The sequence below is a fragment of the Postia placenta genome, assembly GCF_002117355.1.
Source record: "Postia placenta MAD-698-R-SB12 unplaced genomic scaffold POSPLAscaffold_7, whole genome shotgun sequence".
In the NCBI taxonomy this organism is placed as follows: Eukaryota; Fungi; Basidiomycota; class Agaricomycetes; order Polyporales; family Adustoporiaceae; genus Rhodonia; species Rhodonia placenta.
Genome location: NW_020169838.1, coordinates 672,471 through 683,364, shown reverse-complemented (window position 1 = coordinate 683,364; position 10,894 = coordinate 672,471). Strand labels below are relative to the sequence as shown.

The window sequence follows — 10,894 nt, the reverse complement described above, 5'->3', positions numbered from 1 at the left end:
CCTCGGCGAGGCTCGCTGAACAGCTCGGCTTTCGTATACATGCAAAGTCGATTTTTTTAAACAGTTTTACAACCGCGGGAGGGCGACGCCCTATGCCGAATGTCACACGCTAGTACCAGAGCTTGTTAAAATATAAAAGCGGCTGCGTTCGACGAGCAGAATCATATCACCTTCCTTCTCTTCTCTTCTCTTCAACTCGTAAATCTACGCACCGATGCCATGGGACCTCTTCGACCTCGAGGCACTCGCTCGCTCTCCCTTCCTGATTCAATCGTCGCCAACCGGCAACCAATGACGCCTAAACGCCATGCGCATCACATTCCCGAGAAAGCTCGTGTGTATATCTTGCCAACGACTCCTAACGCAAGAATCGAAGACAGCATAGTCTTTGTCCAGACAGGCAACATGGGAGGGAAAAGTGTGCAGCTCATGGCCTTCCAGCAAGGGCTTGTCGGAAATGTTGTGTGCGATGCGACCAAACCGGTGGTTCTGGCATAGGGTGGCACGTTCATTAAGGGGCACGTATGTATTGGGCGTTATCGCGCTGCTCATATCCATTCTCATCCTTGTTTCTGCAGAACAGTGGGGAGTGCAGACGTTCCAGTGCAAGGGCTGGCACAAAAGGAGTTGGGTGTATGTATGTACACCCTAGTACTGCAAGGTGTCAGGTCCTATCTTTATGCAGAAAACTCCCATGGCCAGAGTCGCAGAGTGTCTGCGGCTCGTACCTCGACACCATGCACGCCCCTTGGTATCCAGACATCCAGTCGTGAGTATTTTACCTGTCATGTTGACATTAGGCTCTGACACGTCTCTCACGTTGTCAGAATCATGCTCTGCGATGCACAGACCTCCTGCCCCACGCCGCCGCTTGTCCATCCCTCCTGGAGCCCTTCCCCTCTACTGCCCTCGCACCTCGTCTAGTATTGCCATATATATATCATGCAGTACCCTGGCACAGCTATACACACCTTTTACGCCACCGGAATCGACCATGTCAATATCTAGCAGTGTTCATGGCGCAAGCGACAATGAAGCTTCGCGTGCTCTCCACTCTTGAACAATCCCTATGTCTAGACCCATACGTGCATACATAGGTTGAGCAGCCTACTGCTAGCATTTCCGCTCCATGGTCGGCAGGGACATCGGACACGCCTTCGTACTTCTATGCGGAGAGCATACTAGGAACTCAAATGGAGTTCTACTCCATCTCGTATCCAAATGTCCATTCGTGAGTTTCCTACCTTTTTGCTGTCACTCCTCACTAACACGGCCTTGACTTGGTCAGCACTGCACCCTGCAATGACTATAATGGGGTTCTCCTGATGTCAGGATACGACACCGGAAGCACGATAGATACGACTAGAATCGAATGCGCTACATCCTTCCCGGAGGTCGACCCTATTCTGCTCGCTCATCCGAGCACCTACGAGATCGCCTCGGCGCTGAGCGATCCCACTCACTCCAGGGACACTCCTGCGTAGACCTCGGCCCTATCATCGTCTGCTCCATTGCCATACACTTGTATATTCACCAGATGCGACCACGCCCTCACCAGGCAGTATTGATAACGCCAGTGAAGCTGGGTCGTCGCGCTCTTCATCGCTGCCTATACGCTCTGCCGTGCAGTCTCTCAAGCACCGGAGCCACCCCTATCGTGGCAGCCCTTCCACATCGTCGCGCTCGGTGTCAGTGCGCGACTCTTCGTCACCATCCCCTCGTGCGGGTAGCTCCACTAGTCGTCGCTCTCCCCGTCATACCTGCAGATGCAACGTGCAGGTCAATGGCAAAGTTCCCGAGCCCGAGGACATGGATGAACCTAGCATGGTGAAATGCACCGTGAAGTCATCCAATCTGGTGTTTCTCGAGCTCGATGAAGCGGCACGTAGAGAGACACATGGGCCACAGAGAAAGTGGAATTGTCGTGGAGTGCTTGTTGAGCTGGCTTCCGAGTACGGTATCCCGACTAGTGCAGAGCCATACGAGCACAAGGGTCGATGGATGGTAGGCGTGTGCGAGACGCGCTGCAGTCGGAAGGACGCACTGGTGCGTCACCTGAATAGCGAGTCAAAGGGGTGCGTGGGTGATGTGGATGTGGCGGATGCGCTTGGATGGCTCGAGGATGCCAGCCAGTAGATAAAATCTGCGGGCCCGGTGTTGCGGTATACCAACACTATGATTTCCGACGCCTTGCACAATGGCCTCTGAGTATAACTGCTCCATTTTTGCAAGTCGATGCATTTTTGTGACAGGTTGGATGCAACTGCTCGTACCACGGCAGACCTACGATGAACACAATCACTACCACACCCACGACCGATCCTACTTCAAGTTGAAATCTTGCATTGCACAGTTCTTTCTCGATAATCAAGCCAACAGTCTAGGCTGTTATATGCAGATCTAGCGGTACAGCATCATAGGAACATCAGGTTCAAATATATGAACCTGTGGCTTTAGAGCTAATAAAACTGAGTCGTAGCTCGGGACCTCGCGTCAGAATAAGGTTCTGTCTATTCCTTTGCGCCCGGTAGAACGTCGATGGGGATGCAATGATCCATGCGGTAGTGAGATTAGAGCCTCATTATTTAAATCACACCTCTGCTTCTCCATTTTCATTCCACAGTGGTAGGCTCGACTGGTTTCCCTGGCGCGACGCGTCGACGTCATGACGACGCGGGTCGTAGCACGTGATCGTGTCGCGGCGCACGTGGAACCCCTCCGACAGACTTGTGCGAGTTGGCAGCTCCGCCTGCCGGTACCAAATAGCCAATTTAATCAGACAATCAATTATTGCATAATCTTTTTGACACATAGTCTTGTACTAGCTATAAGCCTATAGTATATGAGTTGACATCATGTCAAAAAGAATATCTCTCCGTAATATATGCATTCCCTCATACAATACAAGTTGCGCACGAGAGCATAACATTGACCGGGTCACATCAATTGCTAATGGCTGCAGGATCATGATGTTTGCAGTGGGGCACACCGACTGATCCGAGCTCCTCAAAACTGAGTCCATTGCTGTGAGGAAGTCCCCGTGGTCACCTTTAGCCAACAAGCCAGGAATGTGTAGATCAGAGGTTGGTACTGAGGAGCCTGTTGCAAAGACTGTCGTGCGACAGTGAGATTCAGGATCCAGAGTGCACTGTCAGGCTAGGGCTAGCACATGCAGATATGGTAACAAGCAACCCTGCCCACCTCTGGTTGATGTTAATAGTGTTGTCCACAGCCGGGCTTTGAGGCCCAAGCCGGCCGGGCCGAGCCCAGCCAAGCTGCCAAAAGCCCGGCCCAAGCCCTCAAAAGCCCTCCTAGAGGGCCCGGCTTTGGGTTTCAGCAAGCCCGAGCTGGGCCCTGGGCCCGGGGCTTTTGGGTGTCTATAATTAGTATGCAAAATGTACCATAGGCTGGATTAATTCATTGTTTAATAGGAATCTTGGTGGTCACCACCGCTGTACCACTGTCACTGACAGTTTCTGAGACCAAATACAAGGTCAAGGATCAATCACCCATGATGAACACATCATGTTGCATCGTGCTCAAGGGTCTGATATCGAATGTCAGTATTTCTGCAAGATCATTACACCTATATGTGTCTACTCACAATATTATAACACCCATAGTAAGCCTCACTAGTGTCCGGATTTTTGGACAAGTTAAGTGCTGGCCTACACACCAGTAAGGTGAGTCCGGCATGAGGCTCAACTACCGTGTTGAATGCCACAACCAGGCCCAGGGCTCAGCCCGAGCTGAGCCGAGCCCAAGCCCGGCCCTAGGGGCAGGCCTGGCTTGACTCTGAGGCCCGGCCCAGCCACCAAAAGCCCAGCCCAAAGTAGGGCTTTGGGCCTGAGCCGGGCCCTGAACAACACTAGATGTTAAGCTGACCTCAAGACAACAGTACATGTCCTCAAGGGGACACCCTGCCATAAATACCCACCAAAGGACTATATAGATGGTACATAAACTCCCAGACTGGAAAGGAGGTAAGGAGCTCACTTACGTGTACACACCAACCGCAAGTTTTTCATTTTATTGCACATAAAGAGGAGGTGTCCAAGGAGGTTCTGCGGGATGCTCAGATCAGGCTGGAAGGTGTCAAGCCGACGCTGTCGTGACTTGGGGTCAAGCAACAGGGGAAAACCTAAAAGCTGGGGGCGTTCAACTGAGTCTCACTGAAGCGATGGTGAGCAATACTCAAACCTAAGGCTAGGGACAAGATAATATATTAGTCAGGTAAGAAAAGAATACAGGAGTGGCTTACTGACCTAGGGACAAGAGGTTGAAACTGAGGTCCCTAGGGCAGCAGAGGCCGGCTTATATACAGGGGAAGATAAGGGCAGGCTGTGTGCATTGGTCCGTGCACAGCTGGTCCATGCACAGCATGCTGATGCAGCCCCGGGGGCTGGTGAGTCAGAGCGGCTGTGTCAGCAGAGCCTGAGCTGTGCCGTGCACTGCCATCCTCTCTAATCTAATCTATCCACAGGAGAATGTGATGTGCCGGCAAGGCTTGTCCATTTGAGCGTATAGTACAGAGGTCGCAGGTTCGAGCCTGCAGAAAGGAAAAAATTAAAAAACGGCTAGACACCATACCAACTCATGACATATGCTTGACCTCATTGATTGGGCAGAATCGACACACAAGAGCACATAATGTATCATGTTAAACTTCTTGCATCGTGAGACTAAGTGCATTGCCATGAGGAAGTTCTCATGGTCATCCTCAGCCGACAGACTAGGAATGTGTATAATCAGAGCTTGGTGCTGGGGAGCTTGACACAAAAACTGCTGAGGAGGGATTCAAAATTGAGAGCAAAGCATCAGGTAAGCACTAGCACACATGGTGAAGCACAAGGTAGCATATCAGTAGGAGGACTCCTCCAAACTGCGAACACAGAGTGAACACAACAAACGTGGAGGAGGAAGTCACGTGTAATGGCAGCCTATTACCACAAAAGGGTCTCAATCCACACTCCACCTTTACATAAGCAAGTTTGGTGTGCTTTCACAGTTAACCAAATATTGCCTATTTGGAACCATATTGAGACAAGATGTATTATTTTGTATGTTAAGTGGTATCACGAATATTATAGCTCAATGTCAGTCCTATGCAGGTGCTTACAGGCCTGGAAAAAGGAGCCCCAAGCCCACAGGGCGAGGTACAGTGCAGTAGAGGTGCACACCAATCTCGCCATTTATTGGAGCAGCAGCAAATATATGTATTCAGGTTATACAGGATGCCTACCCCACTCTGACTAGGTTTGGCTGTCGTAGCTATTGGTGTTGGTATTCTTAAGTAGGTATGGTACTAAGATGGTCCTCATTAGGACACTATATGAGTGCTTGTATGTGATAGCCTCTCAACTCTTTACCACCATGATGACTTACCCTTTGTTTCTCCTCCTTGCTGGCTTTCCCAAAGCACAAGCTCATTTTATTTCCTTGAAAAATGGAGGCCAACAATGTGTCACCTATGGCTACTGCACTTACCTGACAGATTTTGCACTTGAACTTGGTCCATCAGGAAAACCGGACACTCCTGATGCGCTGAGATTGCTGACAGGCTGACTTCAGCGACTCAGCGTTCTCAGCAGCTCAGCGGACACAATCACTCCGTTCAGCAGGCTCAGCATCTCAGCCTGGCTCTGAATACTATATTGTAATATAAGCTATAATACAACAATAAGTTAACTAATTCTTAGACAGCCTAATACCATAATACTAGTACAGGAAGTCTAATCTGCATACTCGTTTACATAGAATGAATTGAAATTGTCCAATGAGTAGGAAGAGTGGAAATCATGGGGTATCATGGTGCCATAAAGCACAGGCATCAGATGAACAGCATGTACTATACAATCTACATGAACCAAAGCTATAATAGGATGGTTGTCTTCTATCCCAGGGTGTATGAGATGCATACCTTATTAGCGGTGCACGAGCGTCATTGCCGGAAAGGCAGAACAGATGCACCAACCGCTGACGTGCCAAGAATGGGGGTAGAGTCTCGCACCCGGGGCCGATGGTGCACCCGCTCAGGGGTTCCGGATGCTCGTTCAGCCAGGAAAGAGACAGGTATGCTGTTCCTAGACATTCTATTGTATTCGCAACACTTACGCCCTGTAAATAAAAAAGTAGATAGTCTGAAAGAAAATCAGTTCCCCCCTCTCCATAGCAGTACAAACGACACTCGAGCTGTGCTCACCGAGACTTATTCTGCCCACGCCGGACGTCAACTCTTCCATGTCGTGCATCCGGGCCCTCATACGGACGATCCGCATGCCAGGCTCCCTCGACCCCGAACTACTCGCCTAGCCCGGCGACTCGATCAGCCCAGCAACAGTGAGAAATTTTATTTACTTACCGCACAGCATCTTCCAGCTCCCCTTCACGGGAGTGGGAGATGGTGGCATTAACAGCACCTCGCGCTTCAACAATAGCACCAGCAACAGGACCCGGCTGTACAACAGTCCGGGTTGTAAGACAGGGGGAGAGCGCAGTTGCCCCTCCTCCACCCTAGCTGCACCTTCGGGCATAGCATCAATAGTGTAAGTTTTGAAGACAGAGAGCTCACCTGGAATCAAGGGGCCAACTCCATACATACAGCAAAGTTGGGGGAGGGAGGGGGGGGTAGCGTAGGAGCAGATTGGAAAGGGGGAAAAATGAATGGGAGTGTGCTCATCTACCAAGTCCTGGCAGCCGAACAATAATGCCACACATGGGTCCCACTCGCTTCCAGCTCTGAACTTCAACCTCGCATTTCCCTCTCTCACTGCAAAAATCTCAGTTGAAGCAGTTGTCTTCTACTGGTACATATCCACTGACCTCTGGAGCCTGACTAATTGTGAAACGACCAGCGTCGACCACAGGAGGCCCTCTGCACAGTCATTGTTGTGGTAAGTCATCATTATTTGTGAATTTAACAAAGTAACTAATATGACTTACTCTCGGAGTGCTGACTTCAAGGCCTTCACGGAGTCATGCGCAGTTAAAACGTGTGCCGAGAACCTCCTCATCCGTTGGGAGGAGTGGGATGCTGTCGATACATCACGCTCCCCCGGCGCCTCTACCGCCTCCTCAAGTCCGGCACCCCACAGTCCGGCGGGACGTTAGTCGCTTTCCCACCTACAGCCTGTCCTCTTACTCGCTCGCGGGTTACTGATGCAATGTGCCGCACGCGAGGACCATCCGTGCCTCCCCTACCTAGGGGCGCATGCATTGTCTGCCTGAAAACTGTAAGGCTTTGACACCTAGCGCTGGTCTCACTCTTGAGTGCTTCCGTCCAAAGGCGCGGAGACCATTGTTAAGAGTTATTGGAGGCTTGTCTACACTCTACTTGTACCTACGTTGTATAGAGTATAAACCCGTCGAATCAGAAATGAATATTAATCTCGTATTTTCGGAATCCATTGCTCTTTTTCGCGCATGCACTTTCGCTGCCATCAAGTATTTCTCAATATGGCCTTGTTTTGATATCGCCCAATCAAATATATGTCAGTAGGCCTAAATGTATAATCTAATTGGTATCTATTACAATTTAATAAAATACCCTTGTCATGCTGAAGGCCTGACAAGACTGAAGGTGCTGAGCTCGCTGATAATGCTGACAGAAGCTTGCTGAAGCGAAGCGAGGTAAAAACTTTGTTGTGCTGACAGCTGAGCCGCGGACACGCTGAAAGCGTCTGCTGAGCCGAATGAACGCGCTCAGATCGCTGAGTCAGTGTTCTCAGCGAACTTCCAACTTTCCTGATGTCTCTGCGCCATCGGGCATCATACAGGCTCAGCATTCTGGACCCTTGGCCTATTTTGTCATCTAAAGTTGTCATGCTGCTTTATACAGTCCTAGGACGCGCCAACGTGTTTCCCAGGCACGCATCCCGCATCCCGCCGTCTATATCACGGCGGCGTATAACTTTGGTTGGTGCTCTCTCTCTGCACCCGACGAAAGCAGTTGACTCAACCACTGTTGAATCATCCCATGTGGCACGCATCATGAAATTCCTAGCTGCCATGACTAGTGAGCCAGGTATAAGTAAAATCGGACATGTGGCGACTGATGTGGAGTTCATCCAAATTACGTATCGTAGTCAAAGGGCGCATCGAGGATATCAACCTATCGCCAAGAAAAAAGACAGCCAAAGAAAAGCTGAATTCTATGTCTGAAGCAGGACCCCGACTCTTCAGGTTGCTTAAGAACGGTGTTCTTCAGCGGTTCCTAATGATGCCTTCACTACTCAATTCGGTGATTGTCCTTGTTCTCGCCACGGATGGCGAAAGGAACAAAGAGTCGGTGGCTTCCTGGCATCTTCCCCTCCCCTCGATCACAGTGGCTCGCTGTTCTCCGGTGTGGCTGGTTCGTAATTTAGGTATATAACAGAGGTCGATGGCCTCCAACACCATCAACTTCTCTTCTTCTCATATTCCTCGGTCAGTCTTTTTGAGAACAATGGACCCCCCACCATCCTTTGCGGATACCGACCCTCGTCCGCCCCCTGGTCCTCCAGTGTTGGGGCGAAGCTGGACTGGAACGATGTACGCTGTTATATCACTTCTTCGGTTGTAGCTAACCATGAAATCAGAGCGGATTGGGTAGACAATCATTTTCCGGGCCGCACTCGCTCACCCACCCCATACTACCACCTCCCCTCGTGCATGCCTACCATTTTTCTCGATGGCCGCTTCGAAGCTGACTTTTGTCATTAGTCCTCCTCTTACTGAATGGCCGCTGATAGGCGCCAAGCCCCTCTGGGCCCCGATACACCTCTTTTCGGCACTCGCATCCCGCCCGGCACTTCGACTCAGTCTCCCAACAGTTCGATTTCGCCTTCGACGCTCTTCGACACCTTCGACGGTGCGCGACGCTTACTCGAAGCTCGGCACGGTCGTCCCGATGCCTCGCGCGTAGATCCCGGGACATCTTCCGCATTCGGCGAACAATAGGGCCACTTGACGCCGCTCGGCCAAGCGCGCGCTTCGCTCCAAGCCACACCGAAGTAGCCGGTCTTTCCCGATTAGGTATCGAACCTCGCGGCATGCCTTCACGACGGCTACCGGTCCGAAGTGGCCATATGTTGCTCTTCATCTCCGCGTTCGGCATGACGTCACTCTACCGATGGACTTGGTATGTGCCCCTCGGTGAGGCAGCTTCTTGAGGAACAATGCAAAGCCCCTTGTACCAGGGTGCCACTTTCGATAGTCGTAGCGTCCTGTGTAGTATAAAATCTGTCGTACTTCTCTCTAAAAAATACAAGATCTGGTTCCCCCCTCGAGTTCAGAGCTCACAAGTCGAGTTCGCCCCGCGTCTAAGCCTTCAACTGCGTCACTTCGTCCCTCGCTGCGTAACCTCGAAACCTCGTCCACGGCGTTTACTCGTCGATACCGTCTCGACGAACCCTTCGACTTCGACTATTGTCGAAGAAACTGCGAACCGCGTCCTAGCTAAGTCCACCCTATCGAATTGTGTCCCTTCCTTCTACGATACATCGAAGAGCTCTGCCGAGCTTCGATCGTCTCCGCTAACCACCCACAGCCTCCGAGTAGCTTCGACGACGTGTCGAAGCCACCTCGTACCTTCCCCATCGTTCGTAGCCTTTTCCAAGGGCGTTTCTCGTGTTCACTCGAACCGCGGGACACCTTGCTGCTAACTCCCCTCTCACTAGACTATAATCCGTCTCTCTAGTCCCTTTAGGTCGCACCCAGGTTAGGGGTTAGGGTTTCGTAGGTCGTATCACCGCTAGAAACTCCGTGGTCGGCAGCACCCCGCACCCCCCCGGCAGAGTTCCCTTCTACTCCGTTGCCTGCGTGACCTGTAACACCTGACCCTTCTCCTCAAACACCCAAGAAGGAACGAGCACGACAGCCCAAGCCCCGTGGGATCGCGGTACCCTCATCCAGGAAGTCTCCTAGGACTCCCAAATCGGGCGGAAAACTATCTTCTGCACGGAAAGGTAGCCAAGCACAAAGTCCAACAACAGCCAGTCCGTCGACGCTGAGGCGGAGGGCCGTGACGATGCCCTCTTCAGCAGAGACCCACCAACTGATGTCTCGACCTCTCATTCCGCAGTTGAGGCCTGGACAAAAGTGCAAGTCTGCGCGCCTTGCAGAGAAGGCGGCGCATCTTTCGAGAGCCACTCAAGAAGCCGTATCTCCGACAAAAAAGAGCAAGGGTAGGAAGAACTAGGTATGCTGGCATGGAAAACACTCTACTCCCTTGGTATCAGGCCCGATACCGTTCGTTCGTTGGTCAACATCAAATTCCTTTTTTTTTGATTATCTACTACATCCTGCCTTTCCTTGTTTTGGTCGTTCCAACTTGATGGCTGCGGGTAGTTATGGTCCACCACTCTCTATGATTTCATGAGCAATATTATGTTCCTGTATAGCTAGTCTCCTGCAGAGTCCCAGTGGCCACAGCATAGTGCTGACCGCCATGATTGTCGTGACTTGAGGTCAAGCGACAGGGGAAAACCTAAAAGCTGGGGGCATCCGACTAGATCTCACCGAAGCGATGGTGAGCAACGCTCAAACCTAAGGCTAGGGACAAGATAATATATTAGTTAGGTAAGGAAAAAGGAATACAACTGAAGGCTTACTGACCTAGGGACAAGAGGTCGAAACTGAGGTCCCTAGGGCAGCAGAGGCCGGCTTATATACAGGGGGAGTTTAGGGGAGGCTGTGCACACTGGTCCGTGCACAGCTGGTCTGTGCGCAGCATGCTGACGCGGCCCCGGGGGCCGGTGAGTCAGAGAGGCTGTGTCAGCGGAGCCCGAGCTGTGCCGCGCACTGCCACCCCATCTAATCTAATTGTACAGTAGATAACGACGCGTCCATATCCGGTATGTAGTACAGAGGTCGCGGGTTCGAGCCCGCGAAAAGGAAAAAATTACAAAATGGCTAG

At 51.3% G+C, this 10,894-nt stretch overlaps 2 protein-coding genes across 2 annotated transcripts; one reads left to right on the top strand and one right to left on the bottom strand.

The window, feature by feature from the left end:
* Positions 1–219: 219 nt before the first annotated feature.
* Positions 220–2,336, top strand: POSPLADRAFT_1142914 (hypothetical protein; the record flags this gene model as incomplete). The annotated part of the gene is given in 9 exon segments (XM_024485490.1): positions 220–462; positions 499–522; positions 579–633; positions 653–769; positions 850–923; positions 1,098–1,231; positions 1,583–1,688; positions 1,780–2,046; positions 2,253–2,336. The coding sequence occupies 9 exon segments, from the start codon at positions 220–222 to the stop codon at positions 2,334–2,336; spliced, it is 1,104 nt and encodes a 367-aa protein (XP_024338897.1).
* A 3,396-nt stretch (positions 2,337–5,732) lies between these two features.
* POSPLADRAFT_1142726 (hypothetical protein) lies at positions 5,733–5,918 on the bottom strand (the record flags this gene model as incomplete). The annotated part of the gene is made up of 1 exon (XM_024485464.1): positions 5,733–5,918. The coding sequence occupies one exon, from the start codon at positions 5,916–5,918 to the stop codon at positions 5,733–5,735; it is 186 nt and encodes a 61-aa protein (XP_024338896.1).
* Between the last annotated feature and the right edge of the window lie 4,976 nt (positions 5,919–10,894).